This window comes from Necator americanus, chromosome V (genome assembly GCF_031761385.1).
Source record: "Necator americanus strain Aroian chromosome V, whole genome shotgun sequence".
NCBI lineage: Eukaryota > Metazoa > Nematoda > Chromadorea > Rhabditida > Ancylostomatidae > Necator > Necator americanus.
The window spans coordinates 4,112,633-4,133,994 of record NC_087375.1 but is presented as its reverse complement, the minus strand read 5'-3'; the positions used below and the strand labels follow the sequence as shown (position 1 = coordinate 4,133,994).

General features: G+C 38.9%; 4 protein-coding genes across 7 annotated transcripts; 2 read left to right on the top strand and 2 right to left on the bottom strand.

Moving 5' to 3' along the window:
• Positions 1 to 693: 693 nt before the first annotated feature.
• Positions 694 to 5,329, top strand: RB195_012865 (uncharacterized protein; the record flags this gene model as incomplete). Its single annotated transcript, XM_064202437.1, has 5 exons — positions 694 to 724; positions 3,165 to 3,288; positions 3,356 to 3,440; positions 3,885 to 3,996; positions 5,283 to 5,329. 5 exons carry the CDS (start codon positions 694 to 696, stop codon positions 5,327 to 5,329), a joined length of 399 nt encoding a protein of 132 aa, XP_064058318.1.
• RB195_012864 (uncharacterized protein) lies at positions 4,232 to 7,376 on the bottom strand (the record flags this gene model as incomplete). The annotated part of the gene is made up of 2 exons (XM_064202436.1): positions 4,232 to 4,941; positions 7,286 to 7,376. The coding sequence occupies 2 exons, from the start codon at positions 7,374 to 7,376 to the stop codon at positions 4,232 to 4,234; spliced, it is 801 nt and encodes a 266-aa protein (XP_064058317.1).
• Positions 7,377 to 8,759: 1,383 nt separating this feature from the next.
• Positions 8,760 to 20,704, top strand: RB195_012862 (uncharacterized protein; the record flags this gene model as incomplete). Of its 4 annotated transcripts, none has more annotated exons than XM_064202433.1 (11): positions 8,760 to 8,858; positions 9,646 to 9,732; positions 11,156 to 11,347; positions 11,410 to 11,518; positions 12,452 to 12,630; positions 17,733 to 17,815; positions 18,724 to 18,881; positions 19,642 to 19,781; positions 19,945 to 20,087; positions 20,150 to 20,368; positions 20,557 to 20,704. In XM_064202433.1, 11 exons carry the CDS (start codon positions 8,760 to 8,762, stop codon positions 20,702 to 20,704), a joined length of 1,557 nt encoding a protein of 518 aa, XP_064058312.1. The 4 variants fall into 4 exon arrangements, with proteins under 4 accessions (XP_064058312.1, XP_064058313.1, XP_064058316.1 ...); XM_064202434.1 differs by having other exon boundaries at positions 8,760 to 8,895; positions 11,226 to 11,347; XM_064202431.1 differs by lacking the exons at positions 8,760 to 8,858; positions 9,646 to 9,732; positions 11,156 to 11,347; positions 11,410 to 11,518; positions 12,452 to 12,630 and adding an exon at positions 16,765 to 16,797.
• On the bottom strand, positions 14,272 to 15,569 carry RB195_012863 (uncharacterized protein; the record flags this gene model as incomplete). Its single annotated transcript, XM_064202435.1, has 4 exons — positions 14,272 to 14,407; positions 14,468 to 14,589; positions 15,271 to 15,441; positions 15,501 to 15,569. 4 exons carry the CDS (start codon positions 15,567 to 15,569, stop codon positions 14,272 to 14,274), a joined length of 498 nt encoding a protein of 165 aa, XP_064058315.1.
• Positions 20,705 to 21,362: the final 658 nt, after the last annotated feature.

Genomic DNA, 21,362 nt, shown 5'->3' with positions numbered 1-21,362 from the left:
GCACAACTATTGAATATATTAACCTTTAACAATTATCATTACTCGCTCGGTGACATGTAGGTCCATATATGCCAAGTGATCTAAGTCTGAATCAGAATGTTTCTATTCTTACGTTCATGTTCTTCGCTGTCGATAATTCGAAATCGTGGTAAACATCACAGAAAGTTCTTTTTATCAACGAAGTTTGTAGGCTGTGCAAGTAGGAATTTAGGTGAGGTCTTACGAACTCTTGCAGAGCAACCAGGAATGCCTTGATTCCAATGACTGGCGACATTCGAGTCCTACTCATGCAAATGTTTAAGCGTCAGATGGAATGACGTTGAACATTGTGAATTCATTTGTTTTCATAGCAGCCGCAGCATCCCCTGTGATTTCCATTGTTTTCAGAGCGTCGATTTGATTCGATTTGATTCCCAAACTGCTTCACCTCGTGGTCTGCAAACTATCACCAATTTCTTGCAGTGTGTAAACGCCGTGGCAAGTTTCCACAGGTGGGGAGCACAAATATACAGCTGCTCAATAAGGTTTCATTCGCAAGCTCACAAGGAATATCTGAAACTCTCTGTAGATCACGATCTTAGCATTTGTCGCCGTTTGCTGCACAGTCGAATCTCACACCTACATTTCTCCCAGGAATGTGTGAGGGCATAACGAATGCCAACATTAGCCAGATCGTTCAACTGCCTGATATCAATGTCCACACTCCTTGCTTTTATGGTCATCGGTATGTTGCTCATGTCGTGAAGCCTGAGCGCTTTTATCATGTGATCGCACTGTCTCTTATAGATGGTGTACACTTTCTTCGCTCCTGACATTTTTACAAAATTATAATCTAACTGTATCATTTGGTAGAGCTTCTTATCAAAGTACTGCTCTGCAGTGCTTCAGTGTTCCTTTCTTCAATTTTTCAAGGAGTAATTTTGTTGGTTTTTGTTTTAAATAATATTGTTTGAATAAATTCTCCGAACCAGTGTTGTCCTGTGCATACGTGGATACTCCATTGGCTCCAAATTGTTTCGATGGTTCGAGCGGTCTCAGTGGCAGTTCGACCCAGTTTGAACGTGTAGGAAATACAGAACAGAATCGGCCAAATTTAAACTCGTAGAAATATAGAATAGAATATAGAACACATAGATTTCACGGAAACTGCAGCCACACATCTGAAAATAAAAATGAAATTATTCTAGATAAAGCGACTTGAATTAAATTTCATATACGTAGTGGGTTGCTCATAAGTTCTGGCGTTCTTTTGAGTGAAAATTTGTGTGAAAAACACAGTGTTTTTGACAATGCCTTGGATGCTATTCGATAGGGAATTATGTGCTTTACTAAACATGATTAAGCTTGTTTTAAACGATAATTTAGATTAGTGATGATGCAGTTGAATTTACAGTTATTTTCTGACGAAATGATGATGAGCAGGGGTTAGAAGAACTGACAAAACCCCGCCTCACTTCTTAAGATTGCGCTCTCCTCGAAACTTGTTATGCCTCGCTTACCACACCGCGCTTCGCAGATGGCCAGCTGCATGTGCTTTGTCGAGTTCACAGTCAACACAAAAAGCTCCGTTGTTCGAGCGATGTTTACCACGATTCCAAATTATCGACCGCGAGAATCATGAACATACGAACACAAACGATCTGAGATAACTTAGAATATAAGAGCTATATGAGATATACAGCACTTGCAGTATTGCGCCTGCGGAGTTCCTTTGTCTTCTATAAACTCTATTTTGTTCGTTTGTCTTATTCTATGAATCACTACAGACTAGCTATCTAGGCTACACTTGCTCAACGGAAGTACTGTTGTACTGTTGTGTAAGTACTACTGTTCTCCAGTTCAACTTTTATATCCAGATGTTCATCTGAGACCCACAATTGAACTCTCGGAATTTCCATTTTCTAAAATCAGAGGCCATAAGTTGTTACTATTGGAGTATTATGAATGTACATTGTGTATATTTGGTACCTAGCTATTTATTGTTATGTTATGCCTTACGACCATAGTCATTTGTTAGCGCTTCTTAGCCGATCGATAGTGAGGTCGATGGGTGACTCAGGGTTCGCGCACAAAGGGGCGGGGTAGCCCAGACCAAACGCGTACATATGAGCGCTTCTGCACATACAAAAGGCTTTTGGACGAGTGTGGTTCCTGTGAACTCCAATGATAGCCTAGGGTAAGTGAGGAAAACCGAAAGGTCCTGAACAGCAGCCACCGATTAGTTATCGAGTTGCTGCTGATTGCGGTGGAGGTCACTCGCAATACATATTTTGAAAGTAGCTAGCTAGGAGCTACCAGATTGAGACCAACTAGTGGTGTCATACGAAGACTCGCGTCATTGTTCCGCTTCACCAATCGATAACGAGCCCTTATATTCATACTCGTGTTGTCGTTGATCTTCATTATTCTCAGTACATCATAACCATTGCCTCAGCTAATCTCAGGAATTGTCTATATGATCCTCTAATTTCACGAGTTAACAGTATTGCAGCTTAATCGGTTAGAGAATATTACTTGACTGTGTTGGTTGTTCTAGGGCAACTGCCTATACCGTGAATGTTTTCCTTTGTGTACCTTGGCCTCGTATTAATCGTGGAAATACGGACCATTAGTGCTACTTTCAATCTGCAAGTAGCGCCCTCCACATCGCGAGGAACGACGCGTAGTGACTGAAGTAACACATAAGTGTGGAATTCGAGGGTATTGTTAGTAAATTTTTGAGAGGCCATTCCCTTGGTCATTCGATTCGTGACCACACAAGTAACCGTCCAGATTCTGGTTGTCTTGAGGGCACCGTTCCTCTTGAATTCATACATAATCGTGTCATTTGCAGTTTACATTTTTTCAACACTCCATTCTGCTTCAAATTTTCTTTCTTGTTTTTTTCTAATGCATGTATGGTAAAAGATTTGTGGCGTATGTTCTCGTTGGATAGTTGGCATATGTGAGAAGTAAGAAAAGCAGTCCTAACTAGGCGCAAACTAACATGGTTGGGTTCAACAGGGGCTTTCATTCTTATCTCCATAGAGTGACGCTAGCGCTGAGTAAGATCTCTTTTTTGTACTTTATATTTATCTATACTCTTTTCATCAAGGTCTGCATGTCTTCTAGTGGCGTTCAAAATTTGTTGGTCGTTATCCTGCTTACAATGAGTGTAATTGCAGATTGCATCCTGAATTATGCGACGGCATCATTCTGGGATATAGCGACAAATAGTGCTAATCTTACTGGTAAATTGGTCGACGGTGCTATCCTTACTCTGCTACTATGTCCTGGTATTCTTGCTAAGTAGTGCCTATTGGTAATTTTTATAGGGCTTTAATAATTTTCTAGCGAGTGCGAGTATGTTGTCCAGCAACAGCAAGAAGTTGTTGATGTTTCTCTTTTTCTTTTCTCATGCTTTCTTTGTTACTTTCCTTACGTTATTTACGCTTTCGAAGGTGGGTGTTTTGTTTTTACTGGTTTCTTTGTCCTTTTTGTCCAATGATATTATTGCTTGTGACATGTGCGAGTATGGAGTCCAAATTAGGCAGGAACACACTAACGATTCTTGTCTATTGCAACTTTCTGCTCGTGCAGTCGATCCGCTCAGTGTTGTTCTTACTTTCCATCCTCTAGTATTATTATGTTTGCTACTGCTTCTACTGTTACTTCCTGTACTGTTAATCACTTCTTGATTGCAGCAAATTGTTGAAAGTGAATTTGTTCTCTGCATGCTTTTTTAAATCCAGTCTTCACTGCTTATGTCTGTTCACTTATTGTTAACATTGAGAAAGATACTAGTTGCCATCAATAACAGTAGGACTTTTCTTAACACTTAAGCATGTAGTTTACAAGCCACTAATCTGCTTTGGAATAAAAGTACACATTTATTGGAATTTCAGGATGGGAATCTTGCTAGAATGTCTCCAGTTTTCAACGGGCAGTTTCATGCACTCGAAGCCGAACATCTCTTCGTAATTCATGTGATTCCACTTGCTTCCGTTACGATTACGAGTTCGTGGTCATCTTACATAATGATAATTCTGCTCGAAACTTGGTGGAAAGAAGACTATTGGTACCTTGCCATCGCATGATTTTTGTGACCTAAATTGTCTCCGTGCAAAAAGTTGGATGATGTTGCAAGTTTTGAAGTAAATGAATAAATATGAAGCGGAAGAAAGTGATAAAAACAGACAGTATGGAAGGAAAAAAGGTGCTTCAGAGAGGCATCTACTGTATCTCTGACCTTCTAAAAGGAGAAGAGATCTTTTGATAAGAATTCTAATGTTCCTGATGGTGATAACAATAGTAATAATAATAATAATAATAATAATAATAATAATAATAATAATAATAATAATAATAATAATAATAATAATAATAATAATAATAATAATAATAATAATAATAATAATAATAATAATAATAATAATAATAATAATAATAATAATAATAATAATAATAATAATAATAATAATAATAATAATAATAATAATAATAATAATAATAATAATAATAATAATAATAATAATAATAATAATAATAATAATAATAATAATAATAATAATAATAATAATAATAATAATAATAATAATAATAATAATAATAATAATAATAATAATAATAATAATAATAATAATAATAATAATAATAATAATAATAATAATAATAATAATAATAATAATAATAATAATAATAATAATAATAATAATAATAATAATAATAATAATAATAATAATAATAATAATAATAATAATAATAATAATAATAATAATAATAATAATAATAATAATAATAATAATAATAATAATAATAATAATAATAATAATAATAATAATAATAATAATAATAATAATAATAATAATAATAATAAAAAAAAAAAAAAAAAAAAAAAAAAAAAAAAAAAAAAAAAAAAAAAAAAAAAAAATAATAATAATAATAATAATAATGTTTCTGGTCCTAATCAGTCCACGTGGGATCGCCCCACATTCGCTTCAATTCAGAATCGTTTGAGGTTTACGAACGTGTAAAACGGGCCTATACATTGACTTGCGGTGGCTGGCCGATGTGTCAAGTCAGTACTTTTATTCTCCCAGACATGTTTGGTAGCAATTTACCGACCCCGAAGGGATGAAAGCCTTGGTGAGGCGGTATTCCGCTATGATTTTTCTTATGAGGCACCTTGCAACACTCGGGTTCCCGCAGCCTATTTATTGGTTTTATTTGAATAGGCTGCCGAGAAAACCAAGTTGATTCCCATCCGCCCACTCGCTTGTAGTGTGTTATAATGCGCTTTGCAGGAAATGTAACGAAAACGCATCCTCCTCGCCATTTTTCGAAACTATGAGGGTGAACTGAGTGTGAACACGTCGCCATCTACACCCCCAACCCTATTTTTTCTTGGAGAAATCCCGCCATCGTCTATTTTGTGGTATGCTGTCTCTAGCCTTTTAATACCACATGCAAACAATAGGTTTTCCCAAACTTGAGGAAACAGTGTACGTATCATCACAGGATTTCAGCCATGCTAACAGAAGTCCTCCATCCCCAATCTGGGCAGTTTCGTGAACTCCGGAAAAGTGTCAAAAAAGGTAAATTATCACTTTTTCTAGTTTAGCAAGATCTTCTAGGAATCGGACCTCATTCTCAATTCATGTTTCCACTTTTATTTTTATATATAACGTTTATTTACACAGGTTTAGGCGCTCGTGCATTCCAACTGGCCAGTATCTGAGATAGTAAACACTTACAGAGAATACGTTCTCGATTAATTTGTTGTTATAGCTGTTGTCAATGTTCAATAAAAGTTTTCAGTTTGAAAAAAAAACCTGCGAAACTGTTTAAACTTAGTGCTTGGTGGGGATCTTGCGAACTTCTATGATAAAATGCAGCCCGTTGTCAATGTTTAAGTTATTCACTTCCTGTTTAAAGATGGCAAATGCCATTAGTATAACATTATCTATAATAAAATTGTTGCTCATAGGTGCCCATTCTTCAGGTTTTTTGTTTTGGAGTCTTTCTGGCTTGAAACTGTCACACTGAAACAGCCAATATGGCTGTACGCCTATTTTTTTCGTCTTTTTTTTTATAATTGTTGAAAGTATGTCAAGTGTTTTTTCTGTACTGATAACATTGCTGTTTTTACGTCTTTCTGTAGCGTGATTTTCTCTTAGAGACGGAACGATTTAGAGCGCATATTACGACATTTTTGTCCCTTATTATCGCCTTTTTACTCTTTCTTATCATGTGAGAAGCATTGCTCGTCACTGGGATACATGATAATAGTCCTAGTAAATGATTACTCTGTTTCATCAATCGTTTTCATGTGCTACGATTTATTGATTTTCATCATTTATTTATTATTGTTTCCTATTTATTTTTTACTTTTCATTTTTTTAACAGTCGTGGCTGTGCTATAGAACAAAAAACATAGAAAGAGAGAACAGAATTAGAATTTTGGCTAAATTACATACAGAAAAATTGTCTTTTCTCTTTCATTGTCTGGTGGATTAGCAGGTCGTTCTCATGCTACAAAATGATTACGAAATTACGAAATGAGCATATATTTAAAGTGATGTGATTTATTGTCTGCACAAATTAGTAATGTTTGTTCGAAGACAGATTGTTCCACCACGTTTAAGGTTTTTTAGCCGATTCTTTCAAAATTAACTCTTTCCGTTTTATTATCCTGACGCTCCATTTTAATAGTTTAGAAGAAAAGGTGAATCAGTAGAATTAAAAAAATCGAAGTAGGATCATCTTTCTCCTACTTTTGAGGGAGAAATTCTTCTACTGAAGGATACATGAAAAATTTAGGAAATACGTTTTGTTTCACGTTTTGTTTCTATGTGCTCTTCGCCTTTAAAATAAAAAAGACGCTCAGGACTTGCTCCTCGCAGTAGCTTACAGGATCTGCAGTCCCCGGCTCTCTCCTTTACCAGCAGTAGATCTCGCTGGTATTTACGTACATAATGATTTCCTAGAATTGCCCATGTTCGAGTGCCCTTTGATCTTGGTATGTTGAATACGCAGCCTTTTATTGATTTGCTTGAGCTGTGGCCACGTTTTGTATACATATTTATTAACAGCCAACGTTTTGGGGCTTTCACCTTTGTCAGAGGCCGGAAGAAACCAAAGCCATCACTGACTTATTCTCTCAAGTGCCTTATCACTCTACAGAAAACATATGAACGGTATGTAAAGTCAAACAGCGGTTAATGCTTACGTTATTTGCTAGATTTGGTTACGCAACAAACCACCATGTACAACAAGTACGAGTCTTGAGAGTTTTTTTTATAGGCACCTGACGGCCCGCCCCGTAGATCAATCACGCCCAGATCTTGATATGAAACTAGTTCGCTTGTGATCGCAATGCACTCATCCTTCTTGTTCATTTTTGGACTTTTGGCGGTGACCTAAAGTGCCTTTAGTGTTATGCGTGCCATGATCTCGTACTCGTACGATGTATACTAACTTCCACCTCTATATCGGAGTTTTGATCACTTATTCTACCGTGTACTTCGAGAGAGGTGGAGAGTTTAAATTTCTTCCTCATTTCGACTTCATCCAGATATTTCTTGACCCGAACACGAAAATGGATTATTCTTTTTCTGTTTTCTGAAAATGGATTTTCTGTTTTTCCAATGTAATCGTTACCGCACAACCTGCACGTGATACGATACACACTCTTGATACCATGCAATCACCCCTCTGCCATGCGGACAAATCAAGCAGCTGGAAGTTTTGCAGAGTCGGTCATACGCACGATTACGCACCAGCTGACACTTGAGGTTTGCTGGTGGACTTCCACAACCTTCACTTCGTTCTGAAGACCCGCTTTTCGCAGGCAGCTCCGTATCGTTCTGTTCACATCATCAGATATGTAAAGTGAACAGAACGAAGTCTTTTCTGGGCCATCTCTGCTATGTTGAATCTTCGAGAAGGTCGTCTTGGTTGTTTTTTAACTGGCGAAGTCGAAAACGCCGAAACGTTAGCTGTTAATAAATATCAATACCAATCTTGGCCACAGTTCAAGCAAATCAATAATAAGCTACGTATAATGATTTCTGGTGGACATGAAAGCAGCAATCAGCAAGCAACTTTCGCTCTAAAATTAAGAGAAGTTAATATCTTTTTTTTTCACGCCAACTTCGTCTTCTTTGTGATTCGAGTTGTCGAGCATTTTCCATGTCGCCATGATCAACTCTTGTAATAAAAAATGGGCCGTTCAACCGTTTCTTATGAACCGGGATTAACTTTCAGCTTCATGGGTTCGTTAATCTTATTTTTGAGGCTAGAATTGTTCTGCATTGTACTTTACATTATTTTGTGTTTAATTCATTTCATTCATTTTATGTATTTTATGAGAATTTTTCAGATTTTTCCTTTTATTGAATTCTCACATTAGGGCACTTTTATATTTTTGATATTTGTTGTTGTTGTAGGAATGCTGTTGTTGGCATACGCAATTGGTACCCATGTTATAAATAAATCTGTATATAAATGATTAGTGTATGGAAGGAAAAATGTTGACCTCCATGAGTCAAATCTTAATTTATTCTACAATCTTAGTTTACTTCTATCTGCTCTCTGAACTCTTTATATGTTCACTAAAGATCATTCAGCTGCCAATTATTATTTTTTATTTTTATATTCTCTGGACTGCGAAAATCATGCGAACAGAGGGAAACGACAGATTTACAAATTTTTTGATGGTATTCAAAGTGAACTGAGATGCAGCGCAAAAAAGCAGCCGTTACTGATCCTAATGTGGAAGAATGCTACCTATAGTAAGGTCAAAACGACGTGAAGCACGATGCAAATGCGTAAGCGGCAGCGCTCGAAGCAGCGCGGAGGGGACAACGCTTAGAATCGAGGTGGGAGCATCGCGAACTGCAGCGAAAGGTGGTGCTAGTAAGGGTCCCTCCTCAATCCTAACCGCTACGCTCCACCGCACCGCATCGAGCTCAGCCTGTACCGGGTATCATTTTCGTTTGCTGGGCCGACCATATTTCCACCGTTACGTGGCCAGTCAGCAAAGCTGTTTCGCAGAATCACGTGATGATGGTCTTGTTTGAACAAGTGCAAACAATTGCTGAACATGTACAGTATCGAGTTGAAACAGGTCAACATTTAGCTAGAAGTTCTGGCTTATAAAGCTGATCATTAGTGAATTAACCGAATAATTAATGATTTCAAGTAATTTCCTCATTTTCCTTATGTATTTCTTCTCATTATTTCAGTGACACCGTAAGCCTGTCTCTATTTCTACGTACAGTGACACCGTAAGCCTGTCTCTATTCCTATGTTCCTGATTCATTTGTCCTTTACTCTTAGTTAGAATGCTCTTGACTCATTCACCACTCATTTATCACTCATTCATCGAAATCACCTCCGATCATTTAGTACTGAATCAGAGCTGACTGTCCTGGAATTGCTTTCATTTCATCTTCCGTTTATACTTTCTGAAATGTCGATAAACCAATCCAGGAAATACTAGAAGGATCCGCAAATCTCAATTATAGTCGGCGTTAAATGTGTTTAACATAAGTGAACGCGTTGCGATTTCGATCAGAGGTCGGCAGAGAGAAGAGCGAATCTGTGTGCATAAAAAGAAGTAACAGAGAGGAACAGCGTACGTTGCGTCAGAGTTGTCGCGTTCAGTCGGCGGGTCAAGACAGTCCGAAGCTCTGTGGTTACCTAAGTGGCTGCGTTCGAAGCAGCTTCGTGGAACTATCGATCACCTTCAAGGTGGGACCTTTGCCAGCTTCACACGGACTTCAGATCGCGTCGTCCCGGAGTGTATCCCGGATCTTTAGGTCGTTTTGACGTGAGCACAGAAGTGCGTGTCATATATATATCATTATCAGTTGCTTTTTGACGTAATAGTATAAAATATTAATATGTATAGTAAGTACTTATATTATATTTGCTAACAAGACTTCATATTAGACTTCATTTCACTATCGGCGCAACTCAAACAAGCGGTGGTCCGCTAACATCGCGGCTTAACGGCTAACAAGGTTAGCGCCATTGTGGTCTGCTTCTCTGACTTCGTCCTTAAGCAATCTCTTTGCTAATTCATATCTTGTGGTGTGACGAGGCGTTTGAGGGGATAGATTACATGTGTCTTTGATTTTCCAGGCCCTGAAGAAGGTGATGACAGCAAAGGGTTAGCCAGAATAAAGGTGAATAACAATCTTGCTTCTGCTCAAACAAACTAGTGAACGATTCAGACTTCATATTGTTTAGTCATGATCGGAAAATTCATGAATCGAACAGACCTACCCATAGAACTTTCTGGAGTCGATTTCAGTGGGCCCCAAGCGTTATCCATCATCGCCATCTAGGATTTGCCAGAAGATCGGAGTTATCGATCAATTGACCGAAAATTTCACTAGCATGTAAATCTAGGGACATTTAGTAGATACCAACCAATCTATCTCTTCAAACGCCTCGTTACACCACAGGATAGTCGAAGTTAGATCAAAATAGTCGACGCTTCCCCTGGTGCGGAGGTTGTATCATCTAACAACAAAATAATCCGAATTATTTTGATCCGAGCGAGTCACCAACAGCAGAGAACAAACATTTAACAATGATTCATGTGTCATCTTCCGTCAAATGTTAGAAAAAAAAACAAAATTATCGCTTAAAGTCATTCGTTGTATTGATCATATAACTGGAACTGAAAGTCAACGATGATCGTACGTACCACCCCGAATGTCACCTGGTCAACAAATGTCATGTGGAACTGATTCGAAGCTGAATAAATAGTTCTCATTTCCTATTATTTCCCTCTGCCTCCGCTATTCATTCTTATTATTTAGTTGCCTAGAATAACTAGATATTGTTTAATCAGATGAAATGATGATGAACTTTACATAGTCAATTCTTCGAATCGATTATATCAACGGTGGTGTACTTGATGTTATTGAAAACACAGAAATTGCCGTTACTGGCCGATTTCGCTGGATTTTTCACCTGAGATTTCCTGTTCACCATTTTCGCTTCGATCTATTTTATAACTGCTGTAAATAATATTTCGATCTATCTTATACTAGCTCGATATAGTAATAATTCGTCGGTCTATTTTATAACTGCTGTGAATAATATTTCCACCTTTTTCACTTACGTCTTTTTCTAATTACTGCAAACAAGCTAAATATTTCAGGAAAAAATTATGATCCTATTACTAACACTTTTTGCTTATGTGAATCCCCTACAAATTCTTCAACTAGCAGATTTTCATCTTGACGTTGATTATTCTATAAATGGTGATAATAAGAAGATGTGCCATTATGAAGGATCTACCGGCGATGGAAAATTGGGTGAATACGGTGACTATATGTGCGATGCACCACAGGTACGAATTTCATATGTAAATTTTGGAAAAAGGAGAATAGAGGATCAACATTTTTTCTTTAGTCCCTCGTGATGTACGCTTTAAAAGAGGCAAAACGGCTTTTCCCAAATCCCGATCTCATCATTTGGACAGGAGATAATATCCCTCATATTGACAATTATGATTGGGACTGTAAGTATAACAATGTTGTGATTTTAAATTAATTTGTAATTCCCAAGAAAATTCAAGTATGAAGTACGCAATTAAACGAATTTTTGTCATATCTTATAAGATTTATGAAATTAAAATGAGGTTCTTAGTTTTTCTGATCCGCTGTCGTGTCAAGATATACATTTCTCGATAATAGTAGTGAAAAAATTCGAAGAAAAAATTGGAATAAATTGGTAATTACCATAAGATGTAGGTATGCAATTTGTTGCAATTATTAAATTATAGAAAATTCTCGAACATTCTAATATAATGAGCATTATTTGCTGAAGGTAATCACCTCACTAATTCTGACGAATATTTCGGGGGTTTTTCCACCAAATTTTATTTAGTAATGTTTCATTCCTGCTCAATAGGCGAAAGGGGAACGACAAGGTTGTACTTTTCGGGTGTCAAGGTGGAGGATCGATCGATTACTTTTGATTTGTGTTCAAGTCACCAAAAACCTTGTAATGATAGAAATCAGGTAGATCACCAAAAATTATTGTGTCAGAGATATGTGATATTTTTGCATTTCGAATCCAAATCGTAGTTTTTAATCCATGCGATGTCACTCCAGAGGTCGTCATCATGTTTTAATCCTCGGGTGTTTTTGTGCGATATACTTCCTTTATCGCATATCCCTATGAAGTTCTGTTAGTTCTTTCAATTTTAGTTCAGTATTTCTTTTTTCCATGAAACTGGTAGATAGTTAAAATTTCGTGAAAAAGAGCGGAGTATTTTGAAAAATATCGTGGGCGGGTGTAGCGCAGTAGATAAGAGCTCCCGCTATTTCCTCACGATCGAGGTCGAAGGTCTAAGGAATTTGTTCAGTTTTTTTTTTGAACACTGGGTAATTTGAACGATTTGTTGTGATATGAATGAATGCTACTTTGCTTACGCTCTTTTTATTTTCAGATGTAAACAATGTCCTCAATATTACAACAGAAGCCCTCTTCTCTGAATTTCCAAATGTCACAATCCTTCCCACCTTCGGTAACCACGACTATTCGCCGGCTAATGCTTTCGATAAAAGCAGTGTATTGTATGAGAAAGGTTGGGAGCTATGGGAGAAACAGATCAATGCCACTGAAAAGGTATTACATTTTCCATAGTCTTTGTTTTTTTTTTCCAGAAAACTGTACTTCTTCTTTGAAGGCATCACCACACGAATCTGAGGTGGTGCAGATTTCAGATGGAGTATTCGTATACGGGATGGGAGACTATGGAGAGGGGAGGTGATTCCGTCCATTTCTGCCTAATTGCCGTAAAAAACGGCCCAGAAGATGCGGCGCGTGCACACGGCTGGCGCGCTCCAGTCGAACTCCCTGTAGAAAATAGTGCGCCAAAACACCTGAAGCCGTATCTTCCGGGCCGTTTTTTTACGGCAATTAAGAAGAAATGGACGGAATCACCCCCTCCCCATAGTCTACCATCCCGTACACAAATACTTCACCTGTAATCCTTACCACCTCACATTCGTGGAGTGATGCCTTTAAGAAGGTATGTCAAAAAAGTTGAATAAGATATCCATCTATGCTTTTAGATTTAGATTAGATATAGGAGGTAGCTAAATAGTTACTGTACATATAGTCGGGTCAAAACGATGTGAAGCACGGTGCAATCGCAAGAGCGGCTGCGCTGGAGCAACGCGGCTTTTGACCGCTCGCAGACGGCCTGCGGGCGGTTCATCTGGCAATTTGCCAAATTTTCCCGCGTGACTTCATCAGGATCGATATTGGCGGCAAGTTTTTTTAGTTTTCATTCTTTTTTCTTTTATTTCTGGTTCTTTCTCCTTTTATGTTCCTTCTTCCGTATTTTTGTTACGTTTGCTATATTCGCTCTTGTTATATAGGTCTATATTGTACTCTGCCCTTGAAATTTGGTTTAAACTGTATTTATTTCCATGTTAGTGCTCTTTTTTTTTTGTTTTTTCGCGTAACTCTCCCTCCTTTCTAAACAAAAAAAGACACTAGCATAGAAATAAATACAATTTTGAGCTAATTATCAAAAACAAAATATGAACAAAAACAACACAATAATTTGAGAACACTTCAGATAAAATTTGGATCTATATAACATAAGCGATTATAGCAAACATAACAAAAAAGGGAAAAAGAAACCTAAAAGACGAAAAGATTAGAAGAAGAAAAAGAATGAAGACGAACAAAAGATTGCCGCCAATACTGATACTGATGAGGTCACTTGCGAGAATTTGGCAAATTGCCAAGCGTGGACATCGAAATTTTAGACGCCAGCGGATTCTGTATTCGAAAATTGCGCTGTTATAGTGCCTGGCTACCTTCCATGCCTATTTTTCACATCCAAGATCGAATGGAAGCTTAATCTAGCAATTGGTAGCCTTTGATCACACCTGAATGCATTTAATTCCTTAGGTTTTGCTTGGAAAAGTAGTGTTTAAAGAGGTGATTCACATTTTTTCTTATATTAGACTTTGACCACAGTCTTTACTGGGCACATTTGCCAGAAGGGTTAAACTGAAAGAGCCCGATACTGATGGATTTCTTCAGACTATGTATTTACTGTATCTCAGTCCGAGCTTGAATGAATAATTTATTTCGTATTATTTTTAATTATATCGGAATGTTTCCTCTCTTAAGCCCATATTGCATGAGACTATCTAATGCAAAAATTTAAAGCCGATAATCGTAAACAGTTCAAAAAGAATGGTAGTAAACAATTTCTTGTAAAGGTAGAAAGTTCTAGTCGGCCTAATATTATTTCAAACTGGAATTCCTTAGAGTAAGCGATTTTTTGGTAACATTTTCATTTCGTAGCGTATCCAGGATATTTGATAATGGTAAGGTCTTTTCATTTTGTTCCAATCGAGCTACTGGAGCAGCGGAAGAATACCTGAAAAAAAAATTCGACTCATCTGTCAATAATGGCTGGCAGTTGGTTATTAAAAGTTACCTGCAACATATATACAACGATGGTATCACAGAGAGAAGCACCAACATCAATAAAGCTACTAAGCGATAAACGGTTCGTGGTGATGGTCGCAGTATACTTTCCAATTCCAGACAAGGGGGCACCTAAAATAAGACGGATAACTTGACTTTTGCTTAGTTTTATAGTCATTTCCATGATGTTACCGTGTTCTGCGGATCTATTGACGATGACATTTATCCCTACGTTTATTCAGCTAGCTGCATATTTTAGTGATGAATCACCTACATGAAGATTGTGCACTAGGAAGTAGATTAAATAAATAGATAGACGCAATAATTCTACAGTAATCGGCAAAAGAATCCCTAAGCCTACTGAAAAGCGACGTGGCAAACGTCATTAATTCCTACGAGCTACCTTAGAACGCGTCCCCTGTATATACGTCGCGTCCACAAGTGGGCGGTGGACGTGCAATGAGGTCTTCTTGGCAGCCACTGAAGTAAAACTAATGAATAGACTGTTGAGGGAACCGGAGCGTGTACAACATTGGCACGTTCTAACGTATCTCGTAGGAAACTAACGAAAACTAGGAAACTAAAATAACGTAGGAACTAAAGCGGTTCCCACGCTTTGTTTCAAACGATTAGAAAGAATTGAACAGGGATATGCCCATACTAGTCTACAACGCGAACTCTATATTTGCCCACAGGGTAACAACATCATCAACCCCGTGATATGCTGCTTTTAAATCCATGACTAACGACTATTACCTTACATGTTCCTACGTAGCGTTGCGTGGAGAACGTGGGAACAATTCAAAAACTCACACTTGTGCTGCACCTTCTGAATTGTGTTAGTTGATCTGGAGGTGGTACATTAGGACACTTTTTCGGCAACCATACCCTCCATCTTCGCGCAAAATCCGCTTCAATTGCTTCACTTGTATGTGGAACACATGTTACTGTACACGGTGACCATGCCGACCAACAGCGTAATACCTTGCATCGGAAACCCTCTTTCCTGGACAATTACATTCGTGCAAAGTACAGATACTCACATCAGACGTATGATTACGATAACATTGCAACCGTGGAATAAAGAGGAATGGAACGAGCATTCGCACCATTCGTGGAACAGAAATATAGAAAATGAACCTTTGTGCGTCCTTGCATCTTGCTATCACTGTAGAGTTTCTTCCTTATGTTTGTCAATTGAGTATAATTGTTCTACTGTATCAACAAGTTTTGCTGAAGTATGCGGTCGTGCATAACTAAATATAATGGTGGCTATTTTTTTTTGGGAATCCCTCGGGTGGCGCGGGGTGGGGGGGCGGGGGTGGGGGGGGGGGGTGGCGTGGGGGGTTGTTGGGTGGTGTGTGGGGTGCTTTGGTGTTGTGGTTTGGGCGGTCGTGGGCGTGGTGGGTGGGCCGTGTGTGGGGGTCGTCAGTATTGGGGCGGGTTGGGGGTGGGGCGTTGGGGTTTTTGTTGGTGGTGGGGTGGGGGTGTTTTTGGGGGGGTGGGGTTTGGTGGGGGGGGCGGGGGGTGGGGGGTGGGGGGGGGGTGGCGGGTTGTGGGGTGGGGTGGGGGGTCGGGCGCGGGGGGGGCGGAGCGGGGGCGCGGTGGGTTTTACGTCACGGGGCACGAGTGGGGCGGGTGGTGGAGGGGCGGGGTTCGGGGGGGGGTGGCGTGGGCACGGTGCCATCGGAGGCTGTGGGCGGTTAGGCGACGAGTGTGTGGGGGAGTGCGGTGGGCCTGCGACGTGTGGGTGAGTGGGTGTGTTTGCCGTGCGGTACGCCACGTGCATGTTAAGACAGTTTGTCGGGCGGGGGGCGTGTGTGGGGCGGCGTGGGTGTGGGCGTGGGTACGTGCGTTTGTAGTGCTCTGTTTTTTTTTTTTTTTTTTTTTCTCTCTTTTTTTTTTTTTTTTTTTTTTTTTTTTTTTTTTTTTTTTTTTTTTTTTTTTTTTTTTTTTTTTTTTTTTTTTTTTTTTTTTTTTTTTTTTTTTTTTTTGTTTGTGGTTTTTTGTTTTTTTTGTTTTGCCCCCCCCCCCCCCCTTCCCCCTTTTTTTTTTGTTTTTTTGGGGGGGGGGGGGGGTGGTGTGTGTGGAGCTCTTCATTCTTTTTGGGGGGTTTTTTTTTTGTTGTTTTCTCCTCCCCCCCGGGGGCCGGGGTGCTTGGTACGGTGGTCCCTTTTGGGGAGTGTGGTGGCTAATATAAACGGATAAATAATTTTGTCTTACCTAACTTAATTGTCGGACGGATATTATGGCCTAACGCGGCTTATCCGCATTTTCGCTGAGAATCTGTCCATCCGTTGCTGTTCCATGTTCTGCGAAACGTCACGTCTCGCTTGTGGTGTCTGTCAATGCTAAGTTTCTTCTAGTATTCCTTCATCGCTTCCGTCCAGTACTTTCTTTTACATCCAGGTCGCCTTCTCCAGTTTAAGTCTATGAGCATCCTCAAGGCAGCTTGGAGAAGACGACCCGATTGTCTCCTTATAATGGGACCAAGAAAGCGATGACGGTTTTCTATACTTTAGTGGGGGGGGAAACATGTTGGTATTGAGGGCCGGTACACCATATTCACTTCTGAGTAAAGTTCCTCGTTGTGGCATACCACAGCCCGGAAGTAGCCACGCATCCGTCTAAGCAACTTCCTTTCCTTACATTCGAGGTTTCCCATTACCCGTTTCGGGGCTTTTTAGGTCTCTGATTCGTAAATCATGAAGGGGCGAATGGCGAATAAGTAGACACGCAGCTTCACTTCGATGGCGATTGGGGTCCACCACAGACACTTCGTTAAAGTGTTGAATGCAAAAGTGGCTCAAGCGCATCTTTGTTGAATATCTCTCTCGTAGCTGCCGTCGTTTTTCTGTATGCAACCCAAATAACAGAACTCGTCTATAAATTCGATTCTGTTGTCCGTTAACTCTGATTCCTGCTTAGAAATCCCTTGATCTCGCGGGAACCCACGTCTGCTCACGTTTATCAGGGGGTAGTCGTGAACCGAGGGCTGCAGTTTATTTTGATAAACGTAAACAAGGTCTACGACATATTGAAACTTCGCGATGCTTGAAGCGAATATTATTACATTGTCGGGGTACCCGAGATCGACCAAGGGGCTTCCAAGTGTTTCTTGCACGGCCAAGTAATAATAATAATAACAGTAATAATAATACAATAATAATAATCTTTGGAAGTTGCATTTACTATCATAAGAAATTGATTAAAATTACTTCTCTACGAAGTCTTGCTTGGTTTAGTGTATGTTCAAATAATCCCTACCTTTCCAGGATCGATTTCTCCTTGGAGGCTACTATAAACATCATCTAGGCAATACCTCTATTCTTATGCTTAACACAAACTTGTACTACAAGTAAGTCAATTAATAATTATATCGTTTCATTCTGAACTTATTTCGAAGCGCTCCGCTCAGATGATGTGCGCTTGAAATCGCTTGAAAAAGAAATAGAATCAATCGATCTACAAGTGAGAGAGCTAGATCACTCTATTCAAATATAAACAGAGTAAAGGGAGTGATTGTAGCGTCTCAATGCTGTTTAGTTAAAGGCAACATACCAGGAATTTGACGTGGTGGGGGAATCCGCGGAAAGGGCTAGAGTTGGGGTTGTAGATTCCGGGATCATGGGTGGTTCCGCTCACTTCTCCCTAATCGTCCTGAAAAACGGCACAGGAACCACTTTAGTTCCTACGTGGGACGTTAGAACGCTCCTCCTATGTATACGTTCTGGTCCTCTCAGCAACCTCTTCATAGGTTTCACTTGAATAGGCAGTTGAGGAGAACTCACTGGGTTTCGACCGCTGCGCAGCTGGATGCGGCGCGTGTACAAGGGTGGCGCATCGCAGCTGAACTCGTCGGAACATTTCAAAAACGGAACATTTCACGCTGTTTTTTGGACGTTTAGGAAGAGATGAGCGAAACCACCCCTGATATCGCAGTCTACAATCCTATCCCTAGCTTTTCCAGCGGTTTCCCTCACCACGTCAGATTCGTGGAATGCTGCCTTTAAGGACGAAAGGGGTACCTCTGTTATTCGAGCGAGTCAGTGGATTATGGAGCAGCGTAGAGTTCACTTCCTCTTAATAACGCATTCTTCGAAGCCAGTTGACAAGACCACCCGGACAAATAGTTTTTTATTTCAAATCCTAGAAACCTAGATGAAACTACTGTAATAAATGCTGTAGATCAAGAATCTCTATTTTATTGAGCTTCACTCTGAACCTACTTTCTCCAAATATGTTGTTATCTTGTCGTTGTTGCAGACCAAACAAAGCATACGATAACTTCACGAACAAAGAAGATCCTGCAGATCAGTTTGCTTTCATGGAAACCGAATTGAAGGCGGCCTCAAAATGTCGCAAAAATCCATCGCCTAAATGTAGTTCCACCGTTCACATCGTCGCTCATATTGCTCCCGGAGGTATGTGATTTAAGTATAGCAGTAGTGAATAAAGTGGACTTACTCAAAAGAGAATTTTTGTAAAAAGACATGAATGAAGTGGATTCTGTAACGGTTTGACTTAGCAGAGAAAGGCTGTTGCAAATTCCGGAAATTTTTAATGATACAATTTTTCCACTAGTAAATAAGGGTTGTTATGTATTTTCATATAAAATTACTGTTAAATTGGACTCCAAAATCTCTTTCCATCGGCTGATACGAAGTGTTGCGGAAATTTTTGATGATATAATTTTTCACTTGTAAGTAAGGGTTGTGTTGTATTTTCCGATGCTGGGATTTCTCCACGAAAAGATGTGGTTAGAGGTGAAGATTAAAAATATGAGTGCGATCACGCTTAATTCTCCGTTATTACCCTGAAACCTGAAAAACGACGTGGAAAAGGCTTTTGGGATTGAATTTCGCTACGAGGCACCTTGTAACGCCCCAACCTGGCTTGAATCCATCAAGAGCCTACTCATTCGTTTCACCTGAATAGGCAACTGAAGGAACCTAATTGATTTTCGGACGCTCGCTCGCTGGTGCAGCGCGTATGTAGAAGTGGCGCGTTATGAATTGTTATATGCTATTGGGTTTCAGTAAAATTCGCTTAGTTCATAAATAAAATCCTAAAAAATGCGATGAAGCCAAAATTTTGCCGAGAGAAGAGAATTCTCTCTTTTTTTTCTGCTATTTTGTTGTGGTTCGAACGAAAATGCACGATTGTCTACTTGGGACCTTTTAGTTTTTGAACGAACTCCTAATTTCACATGGTTTCGTGACCCGTATAATGAAAAATTCCTCAAACTTGTGGTGGACTACTCGGATGTGATCGGAATGATGATTTTCGGTCATCATCATACTGATACTTTTCATCTCGTTAAGGTAAGTGGTTTCTTTCTTTATAGAGGTAGTAATAGTACAGTAATATCAAAGTAATAATAGTAATAATAGGCAGTAATATTACTAATTTATATTTTTTACGTTAGTAAGTAATAATAGTAATAATAGGCAGTAATATTACTAATTTATATTTTTTACGTTCAAGGATGATTCTGGTAAAGCAGTGGGCTTTCTTCTTATGTCTCCCGCCGTCACACCGTGGTTCTCATCACTAGAAGGTGCTGGAGCGAATAATCCAGCTTTCAGAGTATATGATGTGGACTATAATGGGACCTTCAACGATATTTTGTTAGTATTTTATGATTGTTTACGTGTTTTGCGATATAGTACTGTACACATGCATTTTTTAGCACTTACTACATTAACCTCACTGAACTGAACAATAATCGAACTACACCGTTCACTCTGGAGTACTCATTTAAGAAGGAGTACGGTATCGCAGGACCTATTGACTTGAACGCAATGGTTACGTTGGTGGAACAGATGAAGACTAACAATACCGTATTTCAAAAATATATAAATTTTAATTCTGTACTCTGGGATCCGAAGATGCCCGTGGATAGCTATAGGTAAGTGGGGAATTTTTAGAATAAGAGTAGATACTGGTAATACTATTAAAAATGTTGGATTACTAAAAAAAAAAGAAGTGCAAAGAAAAGATACTGAAACACGTACAAGAAAGAAGATTTTTTGACCAAACGAAAAAGTGGTTGTTCTGGATTTTCAAAAAAAAAAAAAGAATCTGCTCGTATCTTAGGGCCGGCCAACTTTGTTCACTGGAATTTGCCGATTATCCTCGTTATTACTCTTGTCTTAACCAGGAGAACTCGTCCAGGCTACGTGATGGATTTTATGCGATAGCAATCGCTCTGCTAACATCACTATATTTGGAATTTTTGCTATGAGTGGGCTTGTATTAAAGAATATTCAGAATGCTTCATTTCGGATGCATTTTTCTTTTCTTTTTTGCTTTTCTTTTCTCCCTTTGTTTTCGTCGTGATTTATATGTTCTAGATATTAATAATACTATTTTGTTATTCCATATTTGCTGCGGGTATGGTTCAGATTGTTACCATATCCTTAATTTTATGAGATTCATGCGAACTGGTTTCTTCTCTCTTTCTCCTATTTTTTTTCTGACATCACAGCTTCTCTGATAGCGTTTTTGCTTCATTTATGACATATACTGATTTCTATGATAATATAAAGCATATTCAATTTGTTGTTTTAAAAAATCGTCAGGGTTTTAGTCACTTATTTGAGTGGTCTCGTCGGCGCACGATACCATTTTCGTGTACACAAGCGATTCTTTCAATGGATTTTTATAACGTTCCCAGTCGGATCTATTTCTATCTACTATTTGAGCAAGTGTAGCGCAGTCGGTAAAAGGTGAGGTGCGCTGTGGCTGGAATCGGAACGATCAGAAGTTCGAAACCGCCCCAGTGCCAACTAAGCCTTCCATCCTTCCGGGATCGCTAAATTCCCGCAAGCCAATGTTTGCGCTATATAATACGTACGAGATATAATAATAAATCACGACAATAAAATTATAACAACAACAGT